This window comes from Rhinoderma darwinii, chromosome 3 (assembly GCF_050947455.1).
Source record: "Rhinoderma darwinii isolate aRhiDar2 chromosome 3, aRhiDar2.hap1, whole genome shotgun sequence".
Classification (NCBI taxonomy): Eukaryota; Metazoa; Chordata; class Amphibia; order Anura; family Rhinodermatidae; genus Rhinoderma; species Rhinoderma darwinii.
The window spans coordinates 373,336,356-373,358,484 of record NC_134689.1 but is presented as its reverse complement, the minus strand read 5'-3'; the positions used below and the strand labels follow the sequence as shown (position 1 = coordinate 373,358,484).

Sequence of the window (22,129 nt, the reverse complement as noted above, 5' to 3'; positions counted from 1 at the left end):
AGTCCGCTGCGAAAAAGTCACGACATGTCCGTTCTTTGGGCGTATTTCACGCATCACGCACCCATTGACTTCAATGGGTGCGTGATGTGCGAGAAACGCAGAAATATAGGACATGTCGTGAGTTTTACGCAGCGGACACCCGCTGAGTGAAACTCACGGACGGTCTGCATGGCCCCATAGACTAACATAGGTCCGTGCGACACGCGTGAAAATCACGCGCGTTGCTCGGACGTATTACACGTTCGTCTAAATAAGCCCTTATAGTAGTTATATTCTTGTACATAGGGGGCGGTATTGTAGTAGTTATATTCTTGTACATAGGAGGTAGTATTATAGTAGTAATATTCTTGAACATAGGGGGCGGTATTATAGTAGTTATATTCTTGTATATAAGCGGCAGTTTTATAGTAGTTATATTCTTGTACATAGGGGGCAGTATTATAGTAGTTATATTCTTGTACATAGGGGGCAGTATTATAGTAGTTATATTCTTGTACATAGGGGGCAGTATTATAGTAGTTATATTCTTGCATATAGCATGCAGTATTATAGTAGTTATATTCTTGTATATAGGGAGCAGTATTATAGTAGTTATATTCTTGTATATAGGGGGCAGTATTATAGTAATTATATTCTTATATAGGGGGAGTATTATAGTAGTTATATTCTTGTACATAGGGGGCAGTATAATAGTAGTTATATTCTTGTACATAGGAGGCAGTATTATAGTAGTTATATTCTTGTATATAGGGAGCAGTATTATAGTAGTTATATTCTTGTATATAGGAGCAGTATTATAGCAGTTATATTCTTGCATATAGCATGCAGTATTATAGTAGTTATATTCTTGTATATAGGAGGCAGTATTATAGTAGTTATATTCTTGTATATAGGGAGCAGTATTATAGTAGTTATATTCTTGTATATAGGGGGCAGTATTAGGCCTCATTTACACGAGCGTGTGCGTTTTGCGCGCGCAAAAGGCACTTGGCAGCTCCGTGTGTCATCCGTGTATGATGCGCGGCTGCGTGATTTTCGCGCAGCCGCCATCATAGAGATGAGGCTAGTCGACGCCCGTCACTGTCCAAGGTGCTGAAAGAGCTAACTGATCGGCAGTAACTCTTTCAGCACCCTCGACAGTGAATGCCGAACACAATATACACCAACCTGTGAATAAAAAAAGACTTTCATACTTACCAAGAACTTCCTGCTTCCCCCAGTCCGGGCTCCCGGCCGTTGCCTTGGTGACGCGTCCCTCTCTTGTCATCCGGCCCCACCTCCCAGGATGACGCCGCAGTCCATGAGACCGCTGCAGCCTGTGATTGGCTGCAGCCTGTGCTTGGCCTGTGATTGGCTGCAGCTGTCACTTGGACTAAACTGTCATCCCGGGAGGTCGGACCGGAGTTATCGGTAAGTCAGAACGTCTTTTTTTTTTTTACAGGTTCATGGATTTTCGGAGCGGAAGTCACTGTCCATGGTGCTGAACCAGTTTAACGCTTTCAGCACCGTGGACAGTGACTGTCTCCTGACGTCGCGTACCCGAACATCTTTTACCGGTTTCGGTCAAAACGAGTTTGGCCGAACCCGGTGAAGTTCGGTGCGCTCATCTCGAATTTGACACTCCGTTTGGATGTTTGTAAACAGAAAAGCACGTGGTGCTTTTCTGTTTACATTCAGGAGTTTGACAGCTCTTGCGCGAATCACGCAGTTCGCACGGAAGTGCTTCCGTGCGGCATGCGTGGTTTTCACGCACCCATTGACTTCAATGGGTGCGTGAGTGCGCGAAAAACGCACGATTATAGAACATGTCGTGAGTTTTTTTCTGCGCACACGCGCTGAGCGCAATTCACGCATCGTCTAAACTGCCCCATTGACTAATATAGGTGCGTACGACATGCGTGCAAAGCACGCGCGTCGCACGCGCGTATATTACGTTCGTGTAAATGAGGCCTTATAGTAATTATATTCTTATATAGGGGGAGTATTATAGTAGTTATATTCTTGTACATAGGGGGCAGTATAATAGTAGTTATATTCTTGTACATAGGAGGCAGTATTATAGTAGTTATATTCTTGTACATAGGGGGCAGTATTATAGTAGTTATATTCTTTACATAGGAGCAGTATTATACTAGTTATATTCATATATAGGGGGAGTATTATAGTATATATATTTTTGTACATAGGGGGCAGTATGATAGTAGTTATATTGTTGTACATAGGAGGTATTATTATAGTAGTTACATTCTTGTATACTGGTGGCAGTATTATAGTAGCTATATTCTTGTACATAGGGGCAGTATTGTAGTTGTTATATTCTTGTACATAGGAGGCAGTATTGTAGTAGTTATATTCTTGTACATAGGGGGAGGTATTATAGCAGTTATATTCTTGTTCATAGGAGGCAGTATTGTAGTAGTAATATTCTTGCACTATAATGTAATTTACACATACGTGTATAAAAATTCTGGAATTCTTTGGAACAGGAGATACGTGACAAAGTTATGTAACGTGTGCAGTCATTTTTCTGGACTTTTTGCTACAAATCCCATTGATGCGCACCATAATCAACCTCTCTGTAGCCTATAATGAAAGCTTCGGGGAACCAATATATATAATTCAACAGTACCGTACAAAGAGATAAGATAGACTGTGCATTTAATGTTCTTTTAAGACCATAAGGCATTTAAAAGGGGTTTCCGAGACTGAAACGTTGATGGTTTATCCTTAGGATATGCCATCAATGTTTAATCGGGGAATGTTCAACCCCTGGGATTACAGATCAGCAGAACAAATGGGCCTGAGCTGCAGTACCAGGCACAGCCACACATAGGGACCAGGCGCTGTGACTTGACAAACAATGAAGGGGCTGCGGCACTATGTCAGATTATTGGTGGGAGTCCAGGGGGTTGGACTACCAACTTATCAAACATTGATGGCCTTTCCTATCGATAGGTCATTAATAATTTAGTCCTGGAAAACCTCATAAGGCCCTATTCCATTGAACAAATTTTTTTAAATCAGACGATAAATGGTTTGATAAAGGATCAGGTGGAGTTTCTAACTAAATCATCTTTACAGTCAGTAAAAACTGTCCTCCCCCGTTTGGGTAAAATGTGTCATTGCTGTCAAGAGACGGCTCTTGCGAGAGTCAGGCACCAGGCAGCTCTGAGCATCACTTACATCATGCCGCTAATAAAGATGATTTTTACAGCAGCGCGATCGATCAAAGACAGTTTGATGGTTTATCATTGATCTTTTCTTACTGGGCAATAATCGTTTGGAGATGAGCAAATTGTGATGATAATTAGCCAGAGTAAATGGGCCTTTAGGAAAACACAAGAAGCTATTTAATCTTGCAGCATATAATAGTAATGTACTAGTGCTTTTTAGTCTGCAATCTGAAAAAAATCTGAGTATGTCACAAACAGTGTCTCTATGCACCACCCCCTGGCAATGACTGGTACTGCAGATTATATACAATTATAGAGAAGTATGGGGATAGACCGATGGATGGATGGATGGATGGATGGATGGATGGATGGATGGATAAAGGACAGCTACTAGCCTGGGGCTTAGCTACTTTGTTATTCAAGGGAATAATAAAATGTTCCCTCAGTTCTGGCATGTTACAACCGGCTCCGTGTCGCCCCCTGCAGGATTCTACTAACATACCTCTCCTGCTTAGGTGAACTGTGGGATTTTTGTGCTCACCGTGTGGAAACTGGCTGAGAAAATGTCTTCCGTCAGCCCAGAGCAAGGAAAACTTAAAAGACTGAGGTAACAGTGGCTCATCACATAGACTTACGTCTGAAAATTCTACTTCTGATGTTTATAATGACTCCATGAATCTTGTTAGATTCACTGCAGTGGTATGTCTCGTTCCAATGCCACCGTAATATTATACTATATATACACATATATATATATATATATATATATATATATATATATATATATATATATATATATACAGTGAAGGAAATAAGTATTTGATCCCTTGCTGATTTTGTAAGTTTGCCCACTATTAAAGACGTGAACAGTCTAGAATTTTTAGGCTAGGTTAATTTTACCAGTGAGATAGATTATATAAAAAAAAAAAACAGAAAATCACATTGTCAAAATTATATATATTTATTTGCATTGTGCACAGGGAAATAAGTATTTGATCCCTTTGGCAAACAAGACTTAATACTTGGTGGCAAAACCCTTGTTGGCAAGCACAGCAGTCAGACGTTTTTAGTAGTTGATGATGAGGTTTGCACACATGTTAGATGGAATTTTGGCCCACTCCTCTTTGCAGATCATCTGTAAATCATTAAGATTTCGAGGCTGTCGCTTGGCAACTCGGATCTTCAGCTCCTTCCTTAAGTTTTCGATGGGATTAAGGTCTGCAGACTGGCTAGGCCACTCCATGACCTTAATGTGCTTCTTTTTGAGCCACTCCTTTATTGCCTTAGCTGTATGTTTCGGGTCATTGTCGTGCTGGAAGACCCAGCGACGAGCCATTTTTAATGTCCTGGTGGAGGGAAGGAGGTTGTCACTCAGGATTTGACGGTACATGGCTCCCTCCATTCTCCCATTGATGCGGTGAAGTAGTCCTGTGCCACATGTACAGGCCCGTCTGAAGCTTGCAAATGAACATCTGGATGATTCTGAGAGTGATTGGGAGAAGGTGCTGTGGTCAGATGAGACTAAAATTGAGCTCTTTGGCATTAACTCAATTCGCCGTGTTTGGAGGAAGAGAAATGCTGCCTATGACCCAAAGAACACCGTCCCCACTGTCAAGCATGGAGGTGGAAACATTATGTTTTGGGGGTGTTTCTCTGCTAAGGGCACAGGACTACTTCACCGCATCAATGGGAGAATGGATGGAGCCATGTACCGTCAAATCCTGAGTGACAAACTCCATTCCTCCACCAGCACATTAAAAATGGCTCGTGGCTGGGTCTTCCAGCATGACAATGACCCGAAACATACAGCCAAGGCAACAAAGAGTGGCTCAAAAAGAAGCACATTAAGGTCATGGAGTGGCCTAGCCAGTCTCCAGACCTTAATCCCATCGAACACTTATGGAGGGAGCTGAAGATCCGAGTTGCCAAGCGACAGCCTCGAAATCTTAATGATTTACAGATGATCTGCAAAGAGGAGTGGGCCAAAATTCCATCTAACATGTGTGCAAACCTCATCATCAAATACAAAAAACGTCTGACTGCTGTGCTTGCCAACAAGGGTTTTGCCACCAAGTATTAAGTCTTGTTTGCCAAAGGGATCAAATACTTATTTCTCTGTGCACAATGCAAATAAATATATATAATTTTGACAATGTGATTTTCTGTTTGTTTATTTATATAATCTATCTCTCACTGGTAAAATTAACCTAGCCTAAAAATTCTAGACTGTTCATGTCTTTGACAGTGGGCAAACTTACAAAATCAGCAAGGGATCAAATACTTATTTCCTTCACTGTATATAATGGCGGCACAAAACGGAGAAGATAGTTTAATAAAGCACCCGGTAAAAGGATTACCTGTCCTACCTTTTACCGAGAGATAAAACGTTTTACCGGAGTGCTCCTTTGAGGGCAGCAGGAGTCCACGTTGGTTCAGGTGTCATTATAGCATTATAGACAAGTGGTATCTAACATGTGTCTCCCCAGTTGTTGTACAACTCCAAGCATGCAATGATAGCTGCAGGCTGCCAGGGTATGTTTAGTTGACAACATTAAAAAATTCCAGGGACACTTAGGGCATGGTTTATCTGGTGGGTGTAGTTAATGGGGCATGGTTTCTTCTCAGAATTTCTGCATACAAATAAATGAACAACAATGTCTGCACTAGTTATGCTGACAACTACTATGGTGGCCAGTAACTCTCTCTGGTTATCCGGTTGTTTACAGGCAGGTGATGTCTCACTTTATCACTAGGGCTAGGCGATATGTGCTGACCACTACTGATACCATAAAAACCAGCATAGATAGTGCCACACTCAGTGCCCCTTGTAGATAGTGCCACACTCAGTGCCCCTTGTAGATAGTGCCACACACTGTTGGCAACTATGGAAGTGTAGTTTTGCAACAGCTGAAGACCTCTGGACTATTACATAGTTTCCCAATCTGTGTGATGTGTACACAAGAGAATATATGTCATGCCCCTATGCTCCATTCCCAGATTTCTACTTCCCTGTCTTTTGTTCAAGCTGGATCTATCACGGTATATTCACACACTGCAGATTTGTTGCAGACATTTCGGCAACCGTCCCATTCATCTAAATGGAACTTGCAGAATTCCCTGCACATGCTGCAGAAACAATCACATTCACATGCATGGAATTGATTTTCAGTTGCAGAAACTTCTGCAACAAATCTGCCGCGTGTTAATGGACCCTTAAGAATATATTGTGCCACCTTGAAACATATGCCTGGGCATGCGCAGCTTACCATATATTTACGCCCTGCTTTCCTATGTCCAAAAGTTTATAGATACCCAAAAAAAAAAAAGGCGCCTACATCCTACCGCCTCTATAGTTTTATAAATCAAGGCAACTGCATCGGTTACTCATAGTAGCATCTCAGCGTAATATGATGTCAGTTGAGGTCATGAATCATTATCGCCTTAGGCTCCTGTTATTTACACTACACGTATGCGTACTCACTTTATTATATATGGCTAAATGAAAATGAATCACAATTTGACAACTTTTTTAGGACCCTGACCGTGACATCTTTGGCACAGCTGTGTATTCTGGGGAGTTGCTGGGCATTCGGATTCTTCATGTTCAGCTCTGCTACACCATTTTTCGCATATGCATTTACCATCCTCAATGCGCTGCAAGGATTACAGATCTTCTGTCTACACTGCCTGATGCACAAAAAGGTGAAAGAAGGGGGTGTTTGCGCTGTGGGGTGGAGGCATCAGATAAAGGGCATTTGATAGTCAATTACATTGACGTACAGCATATTCCCTCTAATATTCATTCTGTCTTCTCTCTTTCACAGGTACGATCAGATTATAAGAAGTGGCTCTGGGCACTTGCTCATTTCAAGTCACCGGTTTACTCTGAATTCAGTAACACCAGCAATACCCACACACATACCAAGGTAAGAGGGTCAACAATATCCCTGCACATTCTTGCATATAATATGGCACAGGGCATTATAATGTACAGAAAGAGCCTCGATCGTGAATCTTATTTTAGTTTTATATAAGTAGTCTCCCAGCTTTAAACATATCAACTTAAAGGCTATGTACACCTTTCAGTGTGTTTGGTGCAACTTTGTAATTACCTTTTATTAAACATTATTTTTACTTTTTGAGATACAGCTGCTTTGTATCTTATATACAGAGCATCTGTATCTAGCGGATCCACCTATAATCTATCACATCTAAGTTCATAACTTAGATGTGAGCGATAGTGGGTCCTGTTATCATTGATCCCATCAGTCCCTCTTACATGATGGATTCAGGTTGCAGCACATGATACAGCTGCTCTTTATACAGTGTACAAAGCAGCTGTATCTCAAAAAGTACAAATAATTTAATAAAAAGTAATTAGAAAGTTGCACCAAAACTGATACAAATTTTTACAAAAAACAAACAAAACTGTTTTGAAAGGTGCCTTTAAAGAGGCTCTGTCACCAGATTTTGCAACCCCTATCTGCTATTGCAGCAGATAGGCGCTGCAATGTAGATTACAGTAATGTTTTTATTTTTAAAAAACGAGCATTTTTGGCCAAGTTATGACCATTTTTGTAGTTATGCAAATGAGGCTTGCAAAAGTCCAAGTGGGTGTGTTTAAAAGTAAAAGTCCAAGTGGGCGTGTATTATGTGCGTACATCGGGGCGTTTTTAATACTTTTACTAGCTGGGTGTTCTGATGAGAAGTATCATCCACTTCTCTTCAGAACGCCCAGCTTCTGCCAGATCACGCTGTGACGTCACTCACAGGTCCTGCATCGTGTCAGACGAGCGAGGACACATCGGCACCAGAGGCTACAGATGATTCTGCAGCAGCATCGGCGTTTGCAGGTAAGTCGATGTAGCTACTTACCTGCAAACGCTGATGCTGCTGCAGAATCAACTGTAGCCTCTGGTGCCAACACGATGCAGGACCTGTGAGTGACGTCACAGCGTGATCTGGCAGAAGCTGGGCGTTCTGAAGAGTAGTGGATGATACTTCTCATCAGAACGCCCAGCTAGTAAAAGTATTAAAAACGCCCCGATGTACGCACATAATACACGCCCACTTGGACTTTTACTTTTAAACACGCCCACTTGGACTTTTGCAAGCCTCATTTGCATAACTACAAAAATGGTCATAACTTGGCCAAAAATGCTCGTTTTTAAAAAATAAAAACGTTACTCTTATCTACATTGCAGCGCCGATCTGCTGCAATAGCAGATAGGGGTTGCAAAATCTGGTGACAGAGCCTCTTTAAGTCATAAAAAAATCAAATCGGGGTGTTCAGTCCTTTTTCCCAGCAAAGAAATGATTTCACTGTTGAGCAGATAGATTATATCTTATGGAGCTCATATGCAGCCACAATTTCAGATAATGAAAAAACAAACAAACACAATGTTGACTTTTGTGATCAGAAATTTCAGAAGCTTGTAGACATGTGATGTAACGCACCCAACATAGACTATAACCAGCAATAACACGCTGCCGTTTACTATGATCAGATAGTGCCATAATAATGGTACGTAATATCGCCAAGGAGCCCCAGCCTAAACAGCCTGTGCTTTATATTACCCCTGTTCTATATATTTAGCATCATTAAATTAAGCCACGGGATATATTAATATATTCCCAGCCATATTACATCTCCACATTGTACATAATAGGCCTTTTTTTTGTTACGTGCTAAGGGTATGTTCACACGTAGAGTCAAAAACGTCTCAAAATATGGAGCTGTTTTCAAGAGAAAACAGCTCCTGATTTTCAGACTTTTTTGTGCCACTCGCGATTTTCGCTGCGTTGTTTACAGCCGTTTTTGGAGCTTTTTTTTTAATAGAGTCTATGGAAAAAACGGCTCCAAAAACGTCCCAAGAAGTGTCCTGCACTTCTTTTGACGAGCCGTCATTTTACGCGCCGTATTTTGACAGCGACGCGTAAAATAAAGGCTCGTGGGAACAGAACATCGTAAAACCCATTGCAGGCAATGGGCAGATGTTTGCAGGCGTAATGGAGCCGTCTTTTCAGGCGGAATTCGAGGCGGAAAACGCCTGAATTACGTCTGAAAATAGGTCGTGTGAACATACCCTTACAGAGTTCACAGATGCTATGTTATGGAGATATACTACAAAACGGTGCGATCGGGACTCAATGGGCCAATGTACTGGCTCAATGCACATGACTCATAGCTTTTAGTTTGTGGCCTAAAACGTCTCAGACTTAGGCCCCATGCACACGACCGTAAAAAAAACCTCAGTTTTTGCGGACTGCAATTATGGTCCGCAAAAACGGACCCATTCACTTCCATTGACCGCGGACACCTTTCCGTATCGCTACGGATGAGTGTCCGTGCTGCAGAACTGTGTTGGGAATTATGGAGCATGTCCGTTCTTGGTCCGCAATTGCGGCACGGACTCCTCCATAAAAGTCTATGGGGGAAGCCAAAATTGCGGATGGCTTCGGAGGTGCGTCTGCAAATACGGATAGCCATCCGCAAATGCAGAAGTGCTGCAAAGTGACACAAAGGGGATTTCCCATTAACCAGGCCTCCTTTTTTTTTTTAGCGGCTCTGTATATACGGATGCAATACAGACCGTATTTGCAGATACCATTCAGCAGAAATGGGCAGCTTGCCGATGACTATAAAGCAATAGGGAACCGTATTTACGGTCAGTATTTGCGGATACGGTCGTATGCCTGGGGTCTTAGGCCTTGCTCATAGGGTATGTTCACACAGGGCGGATACGCTTTGTATAAGTACACAGCGTATCCGTCCCCTGGGCGGCGAAGGGAATTTCGGACGAAAAACCGCACCAAATCGAGGTGGGCTTTATTGGCCGGAATGTCCACTGCGGAAAACTGCACAGAAAAAATAAATAAAAATGGATACTTACCACAGCGACACGACCATCCGACGTCATGACACTCAGCAACCCTTGGATAAAACGTCATCCCAGGAGGCCGGCCTGGAGGAAGAAACACGCTTCTGGGTAAGTATAAGATTTTTCTTTTTCCGAGTTGTGTTTTTTGCGGTGAGAGCGCTGCAATTCCACCGCAAAAGAAAAACACCTGCTATTTGTTGCAGGTTTTACCTCCCTATTAAATTTAATGGGCAAATCCCACAACAAAGAAGCAGCGATTACGCAAATACAATTGACATGCTGCTGATGAAAAAAAAAACAATTCATGTCAATATCTGAGCGGTTTCTCTGTTTAGCATTTACGCAGCATGTGGCGTAGAATTGTTTCAATCTCATCCCCATATCGGCAACTCTATTAGGCTGGGTTCACACGACCCATTTTCAGACGTAATGGAGGCGTTTTACGCCTCGAATTACGCCTGAAAAGACGGCTCTAATACGTCGGCAAACATCTGCCCATTACTTTCAATGGGTCTTACCATGTTCTGTTCAGACCAGGTGTAATTTTACGCGTCCCTGTCAAAAGACGGTGCGTAAAATTACGCCCGCGTCAAAGAAGTGCAGGACGCTTCTTGGGACTCCAATGAAGAACAGCTCCAATTACGTCAGTAAAAGACGCCGCGAAAAACACGAGTACATGCAGAAACGCCTGAAATTCAGGAGCTGTTTTCTGTTTTCGCCTGAAAACAGCTCTGTAATTTCAGACGTATTTTGCATTGGCGTGTGAACATACCCTTATGCTGCGGACTTTCCGCAACTAAATCAGTAGCTGAAAATCCGCAGTATTTACAATACGTGTGAACTGACCCGAAGTCCAAAGGGTTCGTTGGACACGGTGGTATCAATCATATGACGGACCCGGCCCTGCGGTGTGGGTTCACTTAAACGGATAGCATGTCACATATGTGCACATATCTTATATATAAGTTTATAACTTCCCTATCTCCTACATAATCTAATAGGCACTTTGGTGTAGATAAAAAAAAAATGTAAAAAAAAACTTTATTATTGACCAAGTTATGAACATTTTTGGATTTATGCAAAAAAAAATTCTAAATGCCCAACTGGGTGTTTTTTCCTATTTACCGTTGTATAGAAAAGTGTATGATGCTGATCAATCAGCATCATACACTTCTCTTCATTCCAGCCCAGCTTGATTCACAGCACAGCGAAATCACCCTGTGATGTGATTGTCTCCCACAGGTCCTTCACCAGAGTGATGGAAGACTGAACAGACATCGCCTCAGGACGTTTATCCGAATCTGCAGCGGCTGGAGGCAATGTCTGTTGAGTCTTCAGTCACACCGGTGAAGGACCTGTGGAAGGATGTCATGTCACAGCGTGATCTCGCGAGATCACACTGTGCTGTGAATCAAGCTGGGCTGGAATGAAGAGAAGTGTATGACACTGATTGGTCAGCGTCATACACTTTTCTATACAACACCCAAGTGAAAACAGCTCCTGATTTTCAGCCGTTTTTTTATGCATCATGTGCTTGACGTGTTTTTTACGGACGTTTTTGGAGCGGTATTTCTATCGAGACAATGAAAAACTGCTCCAAAAACAGCTCAAGAAGTGACATGCACTTCTTTTTTAGGGGGTGTTTTTTTTACGCGCCATTTTTTCAAAGGACTGCGTAAAAACCACCCCGTGAGAAAGAACTGACTTTTTCCCAATGAAATCAATGGGCAGATGTTTGGAGGCGATCAAATCATTGGCTTTTTTTTCCCCTAAACTTTTGCACAGCAGAGATTGCTCCTGAACATCTGTACCACAATTTGGTGCGCTTTCAGCTGGGTTCTAGGATGGAAAGGCTGCGTACTTTTAGGGTATGTTCACACGGCTTATTTACGGACGCAATTCGGGCGTTTTCCGCCTGATTTACGTCCGAAAATGCGGCTCGATAGCGTAGGCAAACATCTGCCCATTCATTTGAATGGGTCTTACGATGTTCTGTTCCGACGGTCATTTTCTTTACGCGTAAATAGACGCCCGCGTCAAGGAAGTGCCTGTCACTTCTTCAGACGTTAAATGGAGCCGTTTTCCATTGACTCCATGGAAAAACAGCTCCATTTACGTCCGTAATTGACGCAGCGAAAAAGCGCCTCAACATGCCATTACGCCTGAAATTACGGAGCTGTTTTCTCCTGAAAACAGCCCCATAATTTCAGCCGTAACGGACGCTTCCGTGTAAACATACCCTTAGGCAGCGTATCCATCCTGTGTGCACATACCCTTAGGGCCCATTCACACGAACAACGTCCGTGTGCTGCGCATGGAAATCACTCGCAGCCCACGGTCCCAATGGGTGCATGATACGCAAAAAAACGCACAAGAATAGGTTATGCAGCAAGCTTCACATAGGGCACACGCTGTGTGAAAAACACTGAATGTCTGAATGACCCCTTTGAATTTCATAAGTCTGTGACAAGTCCGTTGTTTTAACGCGCGCAACGCTGACGTGAAATACGCACGTGTGAATAAGGCCTTAGGGTGCAGTCACATGTTGCTTTTTATTTCCGCCGAGCAAACATGCTCCAAAAAAAAATTACAATGTATGCTCACTTAAGCACAATATTTATTAAGGCCCCACACCAGCACAAAAGAGTCACTGTGTCTGTAAAAGTGGGTGTGTAGTGGTAGAGATCGATGCCAGGTAGAAATGGGTTCTTCAACAGACAGATAAGGTAGAGGCGTAGCTAGGTTCTCCTGCACCCGGGGCAAAAATTCAGATTGGCGCCCCCCCCCCCTAACTTATTTCCCCACATCTCCTTCCCCCTTGCCATGTTTTCTTTCCCTACCAATATATATAGTTCTATAATGTAATTAACATAAAAATAAATTAAAAGAAAATAAATTAAAGAGGCCACACACAGCCCCCTGTAGATAGCGCGACACATTCCCCCTTGTAGATAGTGCCACACACAGCCCGCTTCCCCCCTAGTAGATAGCGGCACACTCCCCCCTTGTAGATAGTGCCACACACAGCCCGCTTCCCCCCTAGTAGATAGCGGCACACTCCCCCCCCCCCCTTGTAGATAGTGCCACATACAGCCGGCTTCCCCCTTGTAGATAGCAGCACACTCCCCCCCCCCTTGTAGATAGTGCCACACACAGCCCGCTGCTCCTTTGTAAATAGCGCCACTCCCCCCCTTGTAGATAGTGCCACACAGCCCCCCTTGTAGATAGTGCCACACACAGCCCGCTGTCCCTTTGTAAATAGCGCCACATTCCCCCCCCCCTTGTAAATAGCGCCACACTCCCACCCCTTGTACTTAGCGCCACACTGTGAACAGACCAGTGAGCGGTAGCCTACCGCTACCACTCTCCGCTCTGCCTGGTCTGACTTACCGGAGGAGCCGAGGAGGTCATGCGGCGCAGGCAGCGGCGGAGTTTCTTCTGACTAGGGTCGGTGACAGCCAGGGCCGGCCTTAGGTTGGATGGCGCCCTGTGCGGGACTCTCTATTGCCGCCCCCTACACAAACCAAAAATGAACCACATATATGGACACGCTGGAACATATATACTGTACATACATAAAGACATATATTTAGACATACAGGCAAATATACATACACACATTCTGGAATACATACATACAGGTAAATATATAGACGTACAAACACATATACACCGGCAGATAAATACACAGACAGGAACATATATAAATACATAAAAGGAACATATATACAAGCACAAAGACACATTCACAAACAGACCCATATATACGCACACAGGCACATATGTACACAGCACAGATAATGTAGTAGATGTTACCTGCAGTCCTATGTAACACCACAGATAACACATTGTAGCAGAGCTGAGATTGTCATTTAGCACAATGTGTTATCTGTGGTGTTACATAGGACTGCAGGAAACAGCTACTACATTATCTGTAATCAGAGTTATCACTGTGTTATCTGTGGTGTTACATAGGACTGCAGGTAACATCTACTACATTATCTGTACTGTGTAGCAGAGCTGAGATTGTAATTTAGCACACAGTACAGATAATGTAGTAGATGTTACCTGCAGTCCTATGTAACACCACAGATAACACAGAGATAACACAGAGATAACTCTCTGAGTACAGATAATGTAGTAGATGTAAGAGACAAACACATGCAGAGACACAGACAGACAGAGACAGAGACACACACACACACACACACACACACACACACTGTAACATATACACATACAAACACAGAGACACACATTACACACTACACACACACGGACACTCACCATGTCTCACAGGTGAGGATGGGCTGTGAGTGGGCGGAGCTTCCTCTCTGCTTCTCGACAGAGCACAGAGTAGAGTAGAGGAGGACCTGTCCCCTGACCTGAGTCATCTGACCTCATGTTACTGACGTGAGGTCAGGTGACTGGACTGGTCCACTCCCTGGCCGTCACAGACCCCAGTCAGAACGCCGTAATGTCCTGGCTCTTCCTAAGCTGCTGCAGGTGTCCGACATACGGGGCGCCTATCAGCAGCGATCAGCTGCTCTTCAGCGCCCCCCCCCCTTCCCTACCACCGGGTTGCGCCCGGGGCACATGCCCCGCCTACCCCCCCTAGCTACGCCCCTGGATAAGGAGAGCGACTAGCAGTTTTGGGCCAAATACACACTTCAGACGTAAAGACGGCTCCAATACGTCGGCAAATATCTGCCCACCATCATGCCTAGTACAGCGCCTTAATAAAAACAGCAGCATCACAAATGAAAAGACAAGTGGACATTGAGGTTGATCGCACTAAGGTCGCAGGGTGTTAACCCCTTCCCGCCCAATCACGTACAGTTACGTGATTAAAACTGGTGGCTTAATGCCTTTTCACGTTACTGTACGTAATGGAGATGAAGCTGGCTCAAAAGCTGAGCCAGCGACATCACCGCCGGGTGACAGCTGTCACCCTAAGGTATCGGCCATGACCGGAGCTAGCATCCGATCCGGCCGATTAACCCCTCAGATGCTGTGTTCAATAGAGATCGCAGCATGTGAGGAGTTTTTAGCCACCGGCACCCCAGCAACGTGATCACTGGGTTGCCAGTGGCTGCAAAGGCGATCGGAGGCCTAATACTTACCTCCCGGTCCGCCAGTAACGGAATCCTCCTATGCCCCTATGAGCCGGCATCATCATACAGCGGACACCCCGATCTATCGCCAGGTACCGGAGCTAGCTCCGATTCCTGGCATTAACCCCTTCGATGCAGCGATCCATTGTCATCGCTGCATACTAGAGGTTTGTAGCAAATCGGCAGCCTTGCCATGCGATGTCAAGGCTGGCGACTGCTACTATGGCAACAGGAGCCCTAACAATGGCCTCCTGTCTGCCGTTTCGTAAGCTGATTAGGCCCCGCCCAGAGGCGGAGCCTGATCGGCTTGCTGTCAGTGAACAACTGACAGTTCCAATACATTGCACTACATAGGTAGTGCAATGTATTAGAACATCAAACAAACAGTTGGACCTTCAAGTCCCCTACTGGGACTAAAAAATAAAAGTTGTAAAACATCCAATAAAACTTTCAAGTACTAAAATAAAACACAATCGCCCTTTTTCCCTTATCAAGTCATTTATTATTGAAAAAAATAATAAGCCATACATATTTGGTATCGCTGCGACCGTAACGACCTGAACTATAAAAATATAATGTTATTTATCCAGCGCAGTGAACGCCGTAAAAAAAAAACCTCAAAAACACTGCCATAATTACTGTTTTTTTGGTCACTGTCTTCCAAAATTTGAAATAAAAAGTGATCAAAAATTTGCATGTATCCAAAAATGGTACCTATAAAATCTATACCTCGTCTCACAAAAAACAAGCCCTCACACAGCTCCATCGACGAAAAAATGTAAAAGTTATGGCTCTCACAACATGGAGACAGAAAAAATACATTCTCTCTCCAAAAGTAATTTTATTGTGCAAAAAGTTATAAAAAAATTCTATAAATGAGGGATCGCCGGAATCGTACTGACCTGCAGAATAAAGGTAACATGTAGTTTATAACGCATGGTGAACGCTGTATATAAAAAATAAAAAGAATAAAAAAAAAAAAACTATGGCAGAATTGCTGTTTTTTTTTTGTCACCTTGTCTCCCAAAAAAAGGATAACAAGTGATCAAAAAGTTGCATGTACCCAAATATGGTACCAATAAAAGCTACAACTCGTCCCGTTAAAAAAGAGCCCTCATACCACTACGTCTATGAAAAAATAAAATAAGTTAAGGCTCCAATAATCAGGAAAGAAAAATATCCAGTTGTGCCGGCCCGAGGGGAACATTTCTTCTGTTTCAAAAGGCGATGTATCAAGGCACTAAAATTAGGGAACCAGGAAGGGGAGGGCCCAAATATATCTTCTGGAAGCAAGGGCGCCCATATTATACCAGGACAACACTTTCCCGGCAAAATTCCCCAAACTGCAAAGGGGCGGAGTGTGGACCAAAAGGGGTATAAGGAAGGACATTTATCAGTGCGACACCGGCCTGTGCAGAAAGGATCGATCACAGCGTAGCACACATCTATAGATCATTTTATTATTTTTTTTACCTTATTATTATACCACCTAACTATGCCCCTGATGTACTCTGCCGAACTCACATATGCCCCACATTATAAACGGAAACACCAGTGATACTCCAAACAAAACTATTACCAAGCAAATTCCACGCTCCAAAAGCCAAATGGCGCTCCCACCCATCTGAGCCCTACAGTGTGCCCAAACAGCTGTTTACTTCCACATATATGGCATCGCCATACCCGGGAGAACCCTTTTAACAATTTTTGAGGTGTGTGTCCAGGGTGGCACAAGCTGGGCACGACATATTTGACACTGAATTGGCATATCTAGGGAAAAATTTTAATTTGTACCTTCTGCAGCGCAATCATTTATGGAAAAGACACGTGGGGTGAAAATGCTCACTACAGCCCTTAATAAATGCCTTGAGAGGTGCAGTTTCCAAAATGGGGTCACTTCTCAGGGGTTTCTTTTATTATTTCACGTCAAAGCCTCTGCAATTGTGAACCAATACTTTATATGTCGCCAAATAAGGCCTCAATTTTACATGGTACTCTTTCACTCCTGAGCCCTGTGGAATGTCCAGGCAAAAGATTAGGGCCACACGTAGGGTGTTTCTAAAACCGGGAAACACCGCATAATAATTGAGAGCTGTCTTGTTATGGTGGCACAAGCTGGGCACCACATATTGGCATATCTATGGAAAAAATCCCATTTCCACTCTCACTACACCCCTTGAGGGTGTTGTTTCCAAAATGGGGTCACTTCTGGGGGGGATCCACTGTTCTGGTCCCACAGGGACTTTGCAAATGCAACATAGCGACCAGAAACCAAATGCAGCAAAATCTGTACACCAAAAGTAAATGGCACTCCTTCCCTTCTGAGCCCTGCCGTGTGCCCAAACAGCAGTTTATGACCACGTGTGGGGTATTGCCATACTCCAGAGAAGTTGCTTTACAAATGTTTGGGTTCTTTTTTTCCTTTATTTGTTGAGAAAATTAAAAATTTGGAGCTAAAGCTACGTCTTATTGAAGAAAAAGGATTTTTTTTTATTTTCACTGCCCAATTCTAATAAAATCTATGAAACACCTGTGGGGTCAAAATGCTCACTACACCCCTAGATGGATTCCTCAAGGGGTGTAGTTTTCTCAATGGAGTCACTTTTTTGGCGTTTTCACTGTTTTGGTCCCTTAGGGGCTTTGCAAATGCGACATGACCTCCGCAAACCATTCCTGCTAAATTTGAGCTCCAAAAGTCAAATGGCGCTCTTTCCCTTCTAAGCCCTGCCGTGTGTCCAAACAGCCATTTATTACCACATGTGGGGTATTGTTTTACTCGGGAGAAATTGCTTTACAAATGTTGCGGTGCTTTTTCTCCCTTAGTCCTTGTGGAAATTAGAAAAAATTAGCTAAACCTACATTTTCTTTGAAAGAATGTAGATTTTCATTTTCATGGCCCATTTCCAATAATTTCTGCAAAAAACCTGCGGGGTCAAAATGCTCACTACACCCGTAGATGGATTCCTCAAGGGGTGTAGTTTTCCAAATGGGGTCACTTTTGGTGGATTTCCACTGTTTTGGCACCGAAAGAGCCCTTCAAACCTGACATGGTGCCTAAAATATTTTCTAATAAAAAGGAGGCACAAAATCCACTATGTGCTCCTTTACTTCTGAGGCCGGTGCTTCAGTCCATTATCACACTAGGGCCACATGCGGGATATTTCTAAAAACTGCAAAATCTGGGCAATAAATATTGAGTTGCATTTCTCTGGTAAAAACTTCTGTGTTATAAAAAAAAATACATGAAATATGAATTTCTGCAAAAAAAAAAAAAAGAAATTTGAACATTTCACCTCTACGTTGCTTTAACCCCTTCCCGCTCCTGGACGTACTATTAGGTCATGGTAGCTGTATCGTTCGCGCTCCATGACCTAATAGTACGTCTCGGGAGTATCGTCCGTTTCGGCCGTCCTCCCGACACATACAGGAGCTGTGACAGCTGCTGTGTCATAGAGCAGCTGTCACAGCTCCTACAGCAGGGACCGATCACTGTGTCCCCGCTGATTAACCCCTTAAAAGCCGCGTTCAATAGAGATTGCGGCTTTTTAGGGGTTAAACTGCCATCGCCGGCCTGCTACACGATAGCGGCCGGCGATGGTGACTATCGCAACCGGACACCAAACAATGGCATGTAGTGCAGTGTATTAGAATAGCGATCAGAGCCTCCTGCCCTCAAGTCCCCTAGTGGGACAAAGTAATACAGTAAAAAAAAGATGTGTAAAAATAAGAAAATAAAAGTTTTAAAAGTAAAAATCCCCCTTTTTACCTTATCAGTCCTTTATTATTAATAAAAATATATAAACAAACAAATAAACTATACATAATTGGTATCGCCTCGTCCGTAACGGCCTGAACTACAAAATTATTTCGTTATTTATCCTGCACGGTGAACGCCGTAAAAGAAAATAATAATAAACCGTACCACAATCACAATTGTTTGGTCACTTCACCTCCCAAAAAATGGAATAAAAAGAGATCAAAAAGTCGCATGTACCTAAAAATGGTACTGATCGAAACTACAGTTCGTTACACAAAAAATAAGTCCTCGCACGGCTTTATTGATGGAAAAATAAAACGTTCTGGCTCTTAGAATAAGGTAACACAAAAAGTGAATGATTGTTTACAAAACGTATTTTATTATGCAAACGCCATAAAACATAAAAAAAACTATAAACATCTGGTATCGCCGTAATCGTATCGCCCCGCAGAATAAAGTGAATATATCATTTATAGCGCACTGTGAACGCTGTAAAAAAAAAAAATAGAATAAAAAAACAATAGTAGAATTGCTGTTTATTAGTCACCACGCCACCTAAAAATAGAATAAAAACTCATCAAAAAGTCGCATGCACCCCAAGAAAACTACAATGAATTCCTCAAGGGGTCTAGTTTCCAAAATGGGGTCACTTTTGGGGGGTTTCCACTGTTTTGGCACCACAAGACCTCTTCAAACCGGACATGGTGCCTAATAAAAAAGAGGCCTCAAAATCCACTAGGTGCTCCTTTGCTTCGGAGGCTGGTGCTTCAGTCCATTATCGCACTAGGGCCACATGTGGGATATTTCTCAAAACTCCAGAATCTGGGCAATAAGTATTAAGTTGCGTTTCTCGGATAAAACCTTTTGTGTTATAAAAAAAATTGTATAAAGAGGATTTTCTGACAAAAAAAAATATGTAAATTTGACCTCTACTTTCCTCTATTTCTGTGGAACACCTAAAGGGGTTCATAAACTTTCTAAATGCTGCTGTGAATACTTTGAGGGGTCTAGTTTCTAAAATCGGGGGTTTGATAGGGGTTTCTAATATATGGGCCCCTCAAAGCAACTTCAGAACTGAACTGGAACCTAAAAAATAATAAAAATGAGGCAATACTTCGCTTCTTACGTTATACTGATGAGCCGTGCCCACCCCGAGATGACCCCAGTTTTGACCGTTTGTATAAACGGAGACCCCTATTAGACCGTTTCAGTGCCTGGTTTTCCCAAGCATACACCCCCGAGAAGTGTATTTCTATTGATGAGTCCTTGGTACATTTTAAAGGGAGGGTTCAATTCCGCAAGTACCTGCCGGATAAGAGGGCAAGGTATGGCGTGAACATGTATAAGCTGTGCGAGAGTGCATCAGGGTATACCTACAGATTTAGGATATACAGTGAAGGAAATAAGTATTTGATCCCTTGCTGATTTTGTAAGTTTGCCCACTGTCAAAGACATGAACAGTCTAGAATTTTTAGGCTAGGTTAATTTTACCAGTGAGAGATAATTATATTAAAAGACAGAAAATCACATTGTCACAATTATATATATTTATTTGCATTGTGCACAGAGAAATAAGTATTTGATCCCTTTGGCAAACAAGACTTAATACTTGGTGGCAAAACCCTTGTTGGCAAGCACAGCAGTCAGACGTTTTTTGTAGTTGATAATGAGGTTTGCACACGTTAGATGGAATTTTGGCCCACTCCTCTTTGCAGATCATCTGTAAATCATTAAGATTTCGAGGCTGTCGCTTGGCAACTCGGATCTTCAGCTCCCTCCATAAGTTTTCGATGGGATTAAGGTCTGGAGACTGGCTAGGCCACTCCACGACCTTAATGTGCTTCTTTTTGAGCCACTCCTTTGTTGCCTTGGCTGTATGTTTCGGGTCATTGTCGTGCTGGAAGACCCAGCGACGAGCCATTTTTAATGTCCTGGTGGAGGGAAGGAGGTTGTCACTCAGGATTTGACGGTACATGGCTCCATCCATTCTCCCATTGATGCGGTGAAGTAGTCCTGTGCCCTTAGCAGAGAAACACCCCCAAAACATAAGGTTTCCACCTCCATGCTTGACAGTGGGGACGGTGTTCTTTGGGTCATAGGCAGCATTTCTCTTCCTCCAAACACGGCCAGTTGAGTTAATGCCAAAGAGCTCAATTTTAGTCTCATCTGACCACAGCACCTTCTCCCAATCACTCTCAGAATCATCCAGATGTTCATTTGCAAACTTCAGACGGGCCTGTACATGTGCCTTCTTGAGCAGGGAGACCTTGCGGGCACTGCAGGATTTTAATCCATTACGGCGTAATGTGTTACCAATGGTTTTCTTGGTGACTGTGGTCCCAGCTGCCTTGAGATCATTAACAAGTTCCCCCCGTGTAGTTTTCGGCTGAGCTCTCACCTTCCTCAGGATCAAGGATACCCCACGAGGTGAGATTTTGCATGGAGCCCCAGATCGATGTCGATTGACAGTCATTTTGTATGTCTTCCATTTTCTTACTATTGCACCAACAGTTGTCTCCTTCTCACCCAGCGTCTTACTTATGGTTTGTAGCCCATTTCAGTGCAGGTCTATGATCTTGTCCCTGACATCCTTAGAAAGCTCTTTGGTCTTGCCCATGCTGTAGAAGGTTAGAGTCAGACTGATTAATTGAGTCTGTGGACAGGAGTCTTTTATACAGGTGACCATGTAAGACAGCTGTCTTTAATGCAGGCACCAAGTTGATTTGGAGCGTGTAACTGGTCTGGAGGAGGCTGAACTCTTAATGGTTGGTAGGGGATCAAATACTTATTTCTCTGTGCTCAATGCAAATAAATATATATAATTTTGACTGTGATTTTCTGTTTTTTTTTATATAATCTATCTCTCACTGGTAAAATTAACCTAGCCTAAAAATTCTAGACTGTTCATGTCTGACAGTGGGCAAACTTACAACATCAGCAAGGGATCAAATACTTATTTCCTTCACTGTATGAAGGGAAGGACAGCAGTATTCAGCCCCCAGAATGCCCCCCCCCCCCCCTTACTGGGAGTTAATGCAAAAATTGTGTGGGATTTGGTGCACACACTGCCGGACCAGGGTCACCACCTCTACCTGGATAATTTTTATACCAGCGTCCCACTCTTCAACTGCCTCGCTTCCAGTCCTGCAGCATGCAGCACTGCTAGAAGAAATCTGAGAGGCCTCCCTAAGAGTCAGAAGGGGT

General features: G+C 43.1%; 1 protein-coding gene across 3 annotated transcripts in view; it reads left to right on the top strand.

Moving 5' to 3' along the window:
- ADGRE5 (adhesion G protein-coupled receptor E5) overlaps positions 1 to 22,129 on the top strand; it is a 141,574-nt gene that overhangs the window by 115,822 nt on the left and 3,623 nt on the right. For all 3 annotated transcript variants that reach the window (XM_075858736.1, XM_075858735.1, XM_075858733.1), the window contains 3 exons: positions 3,689 to 3,780; positions 6,707 to 6,875; positions 6,998 to 7,099. In XM_075858736.1, coding sequence (XP_075714851.1) covers positions 3,689 to 3,780; positions 6,707 to 6,875; positions 6,998 to 7,099 — 363 coding nt within the window. The remainder of the gene's footprint in view (positions 1 to 3,688; positions 3,781 to 6,706; positions 6,876 to 6,997; positions 7,100 to 22,129) is intronic.